The sequence below is a fragment of the Lacerta agilis genome, chromosome 9, assembly GCF_009819535.1.
Source record: "Lacerta agilis isolate rLacAgi1 chromosome 9, rLacAgi1.pri, whole genome shotgun sequence".
NCBI lineage: Eukaryota > Metazoa > Chordata > Lepidosauria > Squamata > Lacertidae > Lacerta > Lacerta agilis.
Window position 1 is genome coordinate 32,797,246 of NC_046320.1, and position 12,716 is coordinate 32,809,961.

General features: G+C 40.2%; 1 protein-coding gene across 2 annotated transcripts in view; it reads left to right on the plus strand.

The window, feature by feature from the left end:
- The window catches only part of FSTL5 (follistatin like 5), a 318,694-nt gene that overhangs the window by 281,252 nt on the left and 24,726 nt on the right, over positions 1 to 12,716 (plus strand). For both annotated transcript variants that reach the window (XM_033159896.1, XM_033159897.1), the window contains one exon: positions 8,166 to 8,315. In XM_033159896.1, coding sequence (XP_033015787.1) covers positions 8,166 to 8,315 — 150 coding nt within the window. The remainder of the gene's footprint in view (positions 1 to 8,165; positions 8,316 to 12,716) is intronic.

Below are 12,716 nucleotides of genomic sequence, written 5' to 3' on the forward strand. Positions count from 1 at the left end.
TATCTTGCGTGGGCCAGATCGGTCCTGCGGAGATCCCGGTGTGGGCCGGATCGCGCATGTGTGTGTGAGCGCGCGCGGCCGTGATTTTCAGCATCTGCACATGCACAGATGAAATTTTTGGCATCTGCATCTATGCAGATGAGATTTCCGACACCGCAGAATCGAGTCCCCACATCGCGCTGCACCAGTTTAGCTCAGCGTGTGAGCAGGCAACTCAGTTTGGGGGCGGCTCATGGGCTGGCCAAACGACCTCCGCAGGTCACTTCTGGCCCATGGGCCTTAGGTTGCTGACCCCTGTGATAGACGAACACAAAGACAGATAAAGGTGTAGATAAGGAAAGCATCTGATCAAGTAAGTGGATAACTTGGTTAGTCTTTAAGGTGCCATTGGATACTTTGTGGTTTTTACTACAGCAGGCCAATACAGCTATCCCTCTGGCATTTATGCAAATATAACTGTGGGCTACCTACATCCCTACTCACATATTCCTATGTTTCTACTCTTCTAAAATCCACACAAAACAAAACCCTTGGGCTAGATTTTCTTCTGTAATGATTACTGCCAAAGTTAAAAAATATATACAGATATATGCAGTGCTCAACAACAAGATAAATTTTTACTGCATGTAATTATACTTTCAGTAGCTAATCAAGCTTTGATTTGTGCTGCTTAACTAAAATTAGTTCAACATCACTAAAAATAAGTCAAAGACCTTTTCTCTCTCTCGTATGGATGGCTAATTTAAAAGCTGATAATTTAAGAAGTATCTGGAAATTTTACCAAAGGAACAGTGAAATGTAAAAGTATTCTGTGTAGCATTTCAGAATTAATGATAAGTTGAGTGTTGAACAGTGAAAAGAAGTAATTATAATGTAAAACATATTAGGTTTATTTTTTGTCTCCATCTTTAAACCCTCTCTCCAATACCAGAGATAAAATTTAGGAGAGGGAAAGATACAGTTCATGAAGCAAGCAAGTGTGTAGGTGTGTGCAAATTACATAGGCAGAATTGTGTTGTTATTCCATTTTCCTTTAGATAATCCTCTGCCTGAGTTTTAGCCAGCTTGATCTGTGCTATCCTTCAGGATCATCAGACTCTCACTTCAATGAAAGGACCTTGGTATTTTCACCATAGTCACATTGTGTCATGAATTTTGTAGTCTTTTGTACATGTTGCTTTCATTTGTGAGGATGAACAACTTGTCACAATAAAGTTTTTAAAATCCTGTATCAGAAGAACATCTAATGCTTGATGAAGTAACACTGAGTGAATTTTAAGCAGTTTGTTTGTTTGTTTGTTTGTTTTGAGATCAGAGCAGATTTTGGGATAGCCCTAAGAAAATTGAGTGTAAAATTCACAGTAGTTGATAGACATTTCAAAGGTACTTATATCCAATTCATGCCTCAAATTTAATACAGTGTCTTTCCAACTCATATGATACATTCATGTTAGCCCCTTTGCACATTTAGACTGAAATTTGAACAGACATACACCAAAGTAGTATGTTTAGACTACTCTGCCTTTGCAGTTGGAAAACAGCCATGCAAATACATTTTTTTTCCTTGGGGGGCATGCAACTTTACTGGTTAGGATTTTATTATTATTTTTACTCCTTCCTGCATAGTGCCTATAAATCTGCTGCTGCTCCATAGCTTGAATTACATAGCAAGGGGAAAATATTTTTCTACTCATTGCTTTGAATACAACATGCCTTCAGGCAACTATGCTATGTTGTTAAAAAAAATCCTCAATGGAATTCCCTCCATGGAGGAGGAAAGTATGTTTCCAGCTCATTGAATTATGCATTATTTTAATACATATATTTCTGCTGCATAGACTGGCTCCTGCGTGTGGATTTCAAGCTGCTTTTGAGCTAAGTATCTATTACTACATACCACATTAAATGCATAGCATTTTGACGTGACAGTTTCCTCAGAGGCAAGTACTGAGAGGCTTTCAGGATTTTTAGAGTCCTCATTCTTACAAATTTAATTTGTCAATGTGTTTATGGCATTGGTTACCCCAAAGCAGCGGTTCCCAATTTTTTTGAGCCACCGCCCCCTTGGTTCCATAAACTCATCCCCAGGGCTCTCTACCCTAACTGGTAAAAAAGCATTATTCAGAATAGTGATTTACATGACCCACTAAGAAAGATAATACCGCAGCAAAATTCAAAACAGTGGCAATTAATTGCACATTTATTCAAAATCCAATTAATACCATTTAATTTAAGGAATTAAAAAAATATGATGAACTTTATCCAGTGAGACCATTTTTAGAAGTCTGATGGTCATTTACAGCTCCAGTGCCCCCATGCAGCTCCTCTTAGCACCCCATAGGTAATCTTACTGCCACCCTAGGGAGCAGTACTGCCCACTTTGGGAACCACTGCTCTGAAGTATCTTGTCTATTAAGAACTTCAGGCTAGATTCAAACAAACAAACAAGTGAGCACAAGTAAAGAAACTGCTAGCCATACTCCGCAAATGCTCCAATGGGCAGGTTCTACAAAAGTTCTCATAAATCTTGATCAGCTAGAATTTCCACAAGCTTTCGTGGAATCTCTTGCACAAGGAGAACAACATCTTTAGCCTTTGTTTCATTATTATTTTTCATGCAACGCTGTAGCATGATGTGTAAAGCAGCCTTCTTGTGAGTTGAAGGTATCTTTCACTTGCAGAAGTTCACCTTTAGATCTAGCAGCTTCCACTTGTAAACTAATTGTAATTCCCCATAGCTTACAAACTTTGGTTATTTCACCAACGGTTTGCTAACTTGCCATGATCCTAAACCAAGTTCAAGAGTAACAAAGAACAATGTTGTTTGAAAGTAGAAATTAAGCTTCCAATATCATCACTGCTATATATAGTAGAGGAGACAGCATGCAAGCCCAAGGCTGGCTAAGACATCTTCCTTAGCACTAAATCATGGTTTAGCTTTACTTGTGAATGTTACAAATGTTTGTTGATTGTCTGATGTAGGAATCAAACACTATACATTGGATTTAAGCATATTTGAAATTAAGCATAGCTGTTCATTTGCACAGGGATGCTCTGCTGAACTGAGATACAAACATGAACTTATAAAAGAAAAGAAATATAAGCAAACTTGCATTTGGTTAAGTTGTTAAACTGTTAGCTCAGAAAATTAAGTAACAGTCCTTTCTCATCTTCAGAGCTTACTAGATATCCTTGGCCAATTCTGTTTTCTCTCCTCCTAACCTAATTTATTTTATTTAGAAACAAAACTTTCAAAGTTTCTTGCAGATCAGTCAGGTAACAAATTATTTACATGTATCTCAGCTAATTACGGTAATACCATTTGGATTGACTCAGGATCTACTGAAATAAGAAGCCATTTTTATACTGACTAGATAGTTTGAATAAGGCATCCCATACAACTGAATTTTGCAAATCAATTTTCTTTGTAGATCTCATTCTATCTCAGAAACAACTCTCCAAAATCACCAAATATTTTGCTTTATTCCATCTGCTGGTTTGAATTAGACTGAATCACTTTCTGCTTAGGAAAGTGTCAAAAAAGCAGTGAAATAAATTAACATTTTTATTGGATATTATCAGATGTTCCTCTTATAAGGAACCTAAATTGGAAAAGGTGCATTAATCACTTTTTAATTAAAAAGAGAATTTGTTCCTATATTTAAGAGAAAATTGTTTTATCCCATTATCTGACCACTGGGGAAATTTTTAATGGAGCTTTGCATTTGAAGGTAAAGAGGAGAATGCTTAGCTTAACCTTATAAAAAAAATTAAAAAATCATTTCTAAAACAGAAAGTACTTCATTCTGCATTCTGTTCCCATCTATCAAACTATTTCTGGCATCAGCTATAGTCAGATTAATGGATCTCATAGCTAAAAAATAAGTGAGGAGGAAAATTTTGCTTAGGACTGAAAGTATCATTTGGCTAAGTTAGTATTTAACAACAGATATACTTGCTTAAAAATTGTGATATCCAAAAACATATATGTATATATTTCAGCATGCTATACAAATAACTGAATATACATAATACAGCATTTATCCCAGCTGAGGCCACAGTGAGTGAGGTGTCTTCAATAACTTTACATTTGAGTGTAGTGATCTGTGATGTTTGATCTTCCCAATTTATCCATAGAGTACCTTCATTTTTCATTTGTTTAAGCTTTTCAAGGGAATGTTACAAAAACAACCCTGTAGCTTTGGCGGGATGAGGTCAAATAAGTTGAATTCAGCTAGCTGGATGCTTGTGCGGTCAAGTGATTTGAGCGTGTAATACCTTCAATATGGCTACCTGTTTGTTTCCAGGCCCAATTGGTGACCCTTAAATAGTCCTGAATAGTTTGGTATCACATTAATTGAAGGACCACCTGTAGCCATACGTACTTGCCTACTCCTTAGCATCAGACGTCAGAGTCCCTGCTTGTAGGCATACACTCAAAATCTGTCACATTGGCAAGATCAAGAAATGGTGTTATTGACAGTGGTCCATCTATGTAAAATTCCCTCTCTAGGGAGGCAAATCACCCTGCTTTAACGTTGGCATCCATCAATCTCAAGAGTCAATGGTGTGTGCCTCTGGCCACACTGGAGAATCACAGCACCTGGTGTGACTGAAGAGACCAGTAACTCATAACTGCTGCCTCCTGCCTTGCTTTTGCTGTTACCTCTTCGAGGTGCTAGCCTGGACAGTGTGTATGGAGGTCCCGGGGTGCCTAGATGACAGGACCCCACTCTTGGCCTCTCTGATATGGTCCAAGGTCCAAAGGAAAGCAGCACAATATGTTTAGCACCAGCTTGGCTACAGGAGTTGCTGGAAGGAGGCATACAAGATGCCATCTAACTGTCTTGGGGACTCCGCTCCAGATTTGTGCAGGCTTTACTGCTTAGCCTTTTTTCCTCCCAAGTACATTCCGCAAAGCAGAGGGTATGGATTTTCCCTTGGAATGAGTTTAGCTGCAAGGCAGCGAAGACTTAGGAACAGAGATTTCCTTCTCCTAGATGCAGGGCCGGCACGTCCATTTAGGCGAACTAGGCAATTGCCTAGGGTGCCAAAATGGAGGGGGCGCTGGCCAGGCTTGGGCGGGACGGGCTAGCAGCAGCTTCTCCGCTGTAGCGGAGAGGTGCTGCTTGCCCCCTACACCATCCCCTGGCTCCCGCTAAAGCAGGCTTTGGCAGGGGGGCAGGTGGCAGGACGGGTGAGTAGCAGCTTCTCGCTACAGCGGAGAAACTGCTGCTTGCCTCTCCACCACCCCCAACCTCCCGCTAAAGCAGGCTTTGGCGGGGGGTTGGGGGCACCACAAGGTGGTTTGCCTAGGGCGCAAGAAGCCCTAGTATACCGGTCCTGCCTAGATGGGCTACCTTTCAAGGTTGACGAGCCCCATCTACCCCTCACTTCCCTTCACAGTACATGCAGAAACCATCTTCTCGACCATTGGGCCCACTATTGGTCTTGTTCACTCAATCTGTCAGAGCCTGTCTTCGCATGCAGGGGAAGTCCCTAACTCATGGAGGGTTTGAGACCCATCAGCTAACTTCAGCCAGCCTTTTGAAGTTGTTTCTCAGGGTGTAGCCTCTATCATGCTGACAGCTCCTTGAGAGCTGAGTGAAGAGTGGAGACCAAAGATGGACAAACTACCTCAGAAGGAGCACAACATGTCACATACCAGTGGTACTACCCCTAATACAGCATATTCCCCTCAGTGAATAAGAGACAGGAAAATGAAAAACTCCTCCATAGGGGAATACAACATTTGAGACTTTGAATGGCGAGATTCAGCACAGCATTAATAGAATTATATTAAATATTAATAGGAAATTGAACCTTAATTTTAGTATCGGCAAGTATTCTTTTGCCCAATGTTGGTCAATTCAGAGGAACCCTTTTTTAATGTTCCAAAGTATTATAGGGTGATTTCAAACAGACACATTTCCCCCTAAGATTTAATAAATTCTGAGCAACAAATAATGACTGCTAACCTTCCTTGTAAGTGGATACATTCTAAGCAGGACTCAGAAATTGATTTCTGTTCCACTCTGACATGTGAAGATTCAGACAGAGCCTATACTGTGTACTAAAGAAAAACCATCAAACAGAGATGCCACAGAATGCTCAGATAAATTATATCATGTGCCTCTTAAAAATGTGCTTTCTAGTATTCAATCCCTCTGCATGTCACAGGTGCTGTTTTTTCCTCTATTTTTCATTTCAAAGAAACCCCTGCACAAGGAAACAAGATATTTGCTTAGCAGCTCATCAGTGCCTGCTGTTTATTCCTCACTTGAAGTCATCATCCTCTGACACACCATAAGTATTGCTACAGCAGCTTGCTATGATGTGTCAAATAGAAGATATTAGGTCAGGAATAAGCATCAGATATATGCTAAAATCTTGTTTTGATGAGCTGTCCCAAGTAATAAGATGAAGAAAAGATGAAGAGAAATTTTGGCATATGTGACACATTTCTGGCCCAAGCAATTTTCAGAACTGGAGTATGAATATTCTTCAAGCATCCTTTGAAGTGTTAGAATGTTTGGCACACAGTTAATTTTGTAGTACTGGTGAATTTACTTCATATCCACTGATAAATGGCACTCTAGAAGATCTGCATGCCTTCTATTCACACATAGTGGCTGGCCATTTGCCTTTTGTGTTGTTACGGCTACATAACGCTTGTGGATTTTCAGAAGACATTACAGTCCACACATCCAGCTGCCAGATTAATAACCCTGTGTTCATATGAATCCTTTAGAGCATCCAGAATAGACCAGAAGCACTTTCACAAGTGATAATGGTTAAGTTTTGGTCATTTCTCTTCTCTGTATAGCAACTGTAAATCTGCAGTGACAGGGCTCAGGTATCCACCTGGCTCAGTTCCAGGGAATGGGAATTAAGGGCACTGTTTTACACTGCATCAAAAGAATGGCTCACACGGTGGGCCAGAGTCACAACAATCAGAAGCAGCATTGTTGTTGCTGACAATCTATACACCAGCCGAGCTATTCCAGAAGTCCCACTGGTGCTTGTGCATAGGCCCAGCCTCACCACTGGCTCCCCCTCCTGGTAAGCAGCAGCCATGCTGCTACTGGGATACTAGTACAGTGGTACCTCAGGTTACAAACACCTCGGGTTACAAGCACTTCGGGTTACAGACTCCGCTAACCTGGAAGTAGTACCTCGGGTTAAGAACTTTACCTCAGGATGAGAACAGAAATTGCGCGCCAGCGACATGGTGGCAGCGGAAGGCCCCATTAGCTAAAGTGGTACCTCAGGTTAAGAACGGTTTCAGGTTAAGAATGGACCTCCAGAGCGAATTAAGTTTGTAACCAGTGGTACCACTGTACTGTGAGCTTTTGTGAGTAATTTTATCACTTTATTACTACTAGTATTCTGTTGGGAGCCATCCAGAGTGGCTGGGGAAACCCAGCCAGATGGGCGGGGTATTATTATTATTATTATTATTATTATTATTATTATTATTATTATTATTATTATTATTATTATTTTATTTATTAGCTGCTCCTAGAATATTATAGGTGTATGATATTTTTTGTCACAGATTCTAGAAATTAAAGGGACAGCATTCTAGAAAGTGCATTTCATGCCATGTACAATATTCTGTGTATTCCTGGGACACAGGAAACTGAATTATATAACATCAGGCTCTTTTTCTGTTCAACTCATTAATGTCTATTATGACTCAGAGCAGCTCTATGAAGTCTCAGACAATCAGATGATCCTTCACATCATTTGATTACTTTAAAACAGAACACAAAAGTGGATCTGGCGGGGATGGAATCTTGTAGCTAAGGCACCTCTGTGTATAAATGGCATCATAGAAGACTTTAGAGGTTTTACAACTAGCACATTGTCCATTATGCTAGACAGGCATATAATTTAACCAACATTAGACAAATAACTTCTAGAGACAAGCTAAATTGGAGTGGTGGTGGTGGGGAGGTGGCTGAATGTTCTTGGATGAAACAATTCACGATTTGAAGCTAGTACAGTTAGTTCCTGAAATAGTTCAGGCTTTGCCTGTTCTTCTGGCATATTTTGAGCTTGCGTTTGAGTCATGCAGAAATGTGGCAGAGTTGTTATGAGCACCCTTTAGAATTATTGTGGTCTTAGAGTGATTTGTCATCTTCCTTTCTCCTTAATTCTAGGATGAAGTTTGCCCTAAAGCCGAGGGGGAAGAAGTCCAGCAGTGTGTCTGGGCATCTGCTGTTAATGTAAAAGACAAGTTTATATATGTAACCCAACCCACCTTAGACAGGGTGCTGATTGTTGATGTGCAGTCACAAAAAGTTGTTCAGGTAAGTGTTCTTCCTAGGTAAGATACTCTTTTCTTTCATTTGCTGTACAGTGCTACCTCCGGTTATGACAGGGATCCATTCCGGAGGCCCGGCCACATCCCGAAAACATTGTAGCCCTTCTGCACATGCATGTGGCACGATTGAGCACTTCTGTGCATGCACACGCGGAGAAACCTGGAAGTATACACTTCAGGGGGTGCCGCGTTCACAACCCGAGGATTACGTTACCCAAAGGTAACATAACCCGAGGCTCCATTGTATAAGGTATTCTTTCTCTCAACAGGCCATGATTCAGGAAGTATGTAATCTCACAAACTACTACAAACTACTACAAATCTCACAAACGTCTACAACTGTGTGATAGTAGTTGCTATAGAATATCCTACCAGCCATGGATATCTGGAGTTTTTCAAAGGAAACAGTTCCATTTGTGGCTATTAGCAAAGACAAAAAGAAACTGCAACCTGATTCCTATCAGCTTAGTGTTGGAAGGAAGTTGCCTTATACCAAGTCAGACCATTGTTCTGTCTAGTTCAGTATTGCCTTCTCTGACTGGCAGCACCTCGTCTGGGTTTCAGAGGAAAATTTCCCAGCTTTAAATAGAGATTCCCAGGCTTCCCAGAGCTATGGCCATGTCCTTGCAAGAAGCTTATATGTGGTTTGGGATGTGCACTGTGACTCCTACCTTTCAGTGGTATGTCCACCCAAAGGAGTGTGATCATATCATGTTCTGCAGAGTGTGTTAACAGGCTTCTGAAAGCACCGTTCTCTGTTGGGAGGGGGCTTTGCTGCAGCCATGGAAAGCAAGATGGATTGAATGCTATTGCCAACAGTGTTCCTACCTGCAGTAAGAAGCATACAACTCTAAAACTGATGTTGCAGGGGTGGAGCATGGCTGGCTGTGGATCTGCTGGATCCTAGGTAGATCCATCCCCTTGAAATGGGCCCCGAACAGCAAAAAACATATAAACACACACACACACACACACACACACACACACACACACACTTTCTACCCTTGTTAGATAGAAATGGAAGAGTTTCAGATGAGACATCCAATCAAATGATTCCACTCTGCTCCTCTGCACTATGCTGGTCCCAGTGAGGGCTTCATATTGCTCTGTCTGGCTTCACCCTTATACCCAATTTACCTGGGAATACATTCCTTTGGACAGAACGAAACTTACTTCTGTGTAGAATGTTGAGGACTGTGCTGTTTATTTAAGTTGACAACTATCTTGGCATCCTTGAAATTGCTCATAACAGCAGCTTATATTTTGAAGTCTGGATGTTTCAGACTTAGATATATGAATGTATGTTGCCCATTCAGTGCTTATTGTTAGAAGTTTTCAGCGTATTACACCAACAAAAATGTAAACAACGTGTAAATGTATTTCAGTGTAAGGGAAGGATTTTTTTTTAAAAAAAACCTATAAAGATTCGGATGTTAAAAATTGGCAACTTTATAAACCCCCAAAGTTTTTTTTCTGGGCCCCTGAGTTTATCATTACTTTAACTATGAATGAGATGTACATTTACCTGTGTCTTTATGTCTATATGGATGTGTATGTGTACATGTGATACACACCTATTGATACACATATATAGACAAGTAGTTGACATGCTTTATATATCATAGCAAATATAATTGCCTGTTCAACCATTGGCTATGATTAAGTTTTAGATGCTTTTCACACATTCAGACAAGAATTTTCACCTTTCTCTTGAGAGCAAAATCATGTCAGCACTATGTTTCAGAACACAAAGAAGTGTCTTAAAATTCATTTCAAGATCATAAAATTTGCACTTTCTAAAATATAAATGTGACTTTCCTGCAAGCAGCTGTGCTTGACTTCATGAATAGGCATTATACAGTTGCTAAAAAAATCTGTCATCTTCATAAGAAGAAATGAAATTTGAAAGTGATTGAAAGTGTCAGGCACGGCTGCTATTAAAATTTTAATCCTTGCCAATATTCCCAGTACCCTAGACTTCTTTATAATATAACAGACACTAATATACAGCAAATGCTTGTTCTCCATTGCTCATGGTTTCTTTTTTTATTGTGTATCAATACGACAAGTTAAAATAAAGATAACTATAATTTATTTTAAAGCAATCCTGGAACGCCGTCATCATGGCATTCAATAAAATACAAAAGAAAGGTTCTGTTCATTTTTAAGCACAGAATTATAGTTGGGGAAGCAGTTGGAAGACTGCATAGTTCACCTGCATTTCTCAGAATGTAATCCAGCTAATCAATAATAGGCATTATTTTGTTTGTCACATTTCTGTCTTGTCAAATCCAAGCAAGAGAAGAATTTGTGGGTTGCAGTACTCACCTAGTATTCAAGGTGGGTCCAGTTTATGAGTTTCAGGGACATTTCTAAAGAACAGGTAGTTCACAACAAGAGGGCTCACAGCACTTCTCCTTTTTCAGCCCGAGGGCCACATTGCCTAGAGGGCAAACTTCCAAGGGCCACATGCCATGGAGCCTGGGAGAGACAAAATAAATAAATAATTGGTTGGAAGAAGGGATGTGACTCTTCACCTATGTACCGGAGGCTAAATTTCAGACATACAAAATACCTTTTTAACATCTCTACAAGCTTTTACACCTCCTCATATACATCCCTCCAGAATCATCAACCGGGCAGGCAAGAGCCATTTCTACCAATCATTGACACAAAGCACTAGAGGAAGTTGTGGAGTGTGGCTTGAGGAGGAGTCCCATGGCCACGTAGGCCTGGAGAGCTTCATTCACACCTGGCCTATCTGAATGAAACATCATGTTCATGCTTGCTAGAACCAGGATTTCCCTTATGCAGTCCGCAACTCCTTTGGATGGCTGTTATAATGTGTTGTTTCCAGTATATGCTTTGCCTTAGACTGCACACACACTGTGCTTTCAAACGACATTTGAAGCATATTCTTTCCGCCAAAGAATGATGGGCGCTGTAGTGTACTCCTCACAGTTGCAATTCCCAGCAACACCAATCAGTTTTCAGGCCCAATTCAAAGAGCTGATATTGATCTATAAAGCCTTACATGGCTTAGGGCTCTCATACCTTAAGGATTGCCTCTCCTCATACAAACCGACCCAGACCCTGCATTTGTCATCTGAGGCCCTTCTCTATGTCCTCCCTACCCGAGAACAGGCCTTTTCTGTGGTGGCTCCCCATCTGTGGAATGCTCTCCCCAGAAAGCCTCGTCTGGTGCCATCATTGCCTGTCTTTAGGCACCAGGCAAAAACATTCCCCTTTAGACAGGCCTTTGGAGATTACCGGTAAATAATCCATGGCCTGTTAAAGGTGTGTGTAGGGGGCCTTTTATTATGATTATATTTTTTTATGCTGTCTGTCATTATGCTTTGTATTATTATTAGTAGTAGTATTATTATTATGCTCCATAAATATGTTTTGATGTTAAATACCACCCTGGGAACTTTTGATAAAGGGTGGTATATAAATTAAATTAACAACAACAACAACAACAACAGCAAACTGCCAGTGCCCATAATTCTTTGAGTGGGGAAATGCATGCAGCCTTAGTGGAAAGTGTTTCTAGTTGTGCAAGCCAATTCCCACTACACATTTAGACCTCTTGCCAACCCCCTCCCAAAAGCTGCTCCTGGGGCATCTCTCTGCAACAGAATGGACTCTTGTGCAGAGGACTGTGTAGGCAGGCTGCTGTGCCCTGTTGTGAGTCCAGAAACATTGCCCACCAAGTCCAAGACACAATATTATAACAAAGTTTATTCTCATTTAAAGAGGACCCCCAGTACCATTTCTGTTACACTGATTCTCACACATTTCTGCAAGAAGGAAATCCCTTTAATAAACTGAAATATTAAACTACATTACAGGTTTTTTACCCTTGATAAAAATCCTGTGAGAAAACGGAAAGAGGCTTGTAAGATTTTTAGCCAGGGTGACAAAATATAATGTATAAAGATCCCACAAAAAGTTGCCAGCCATGAAGGAAATATCAATTTATCTCTGTCATTTTACAGTAGAGATTTCAGCACTGAAGTATAACTAATATGAAGTACTTTGGCAGTTTTTAGGGAAAGAGTTGGCTCAGCAATGCTTGTAATATCATAGAAACAATCCTGCTCTCTTATCCCATAATAATATGCTACTGTATTCTTTTTGCAAGCCCCAGGAGTTATTTTTCTCTTGCATTTAGACATAAATCTTTAAATATGTATAACCGATATGTGAGGCATTTAGATTCTTAGCCAGTCCACTTTGTTGGAACTATTTATTTTTTCTTTCCACATCACTAAGATGTCTTAGCATAGGAAGGTACAAGAAGTCAAATATGCACATTATTCAGAAGGTGGATATCTTTTGCTCTCTATTTACTCGAGGAAAAATTGCATACCTTTCTTGGAAAACA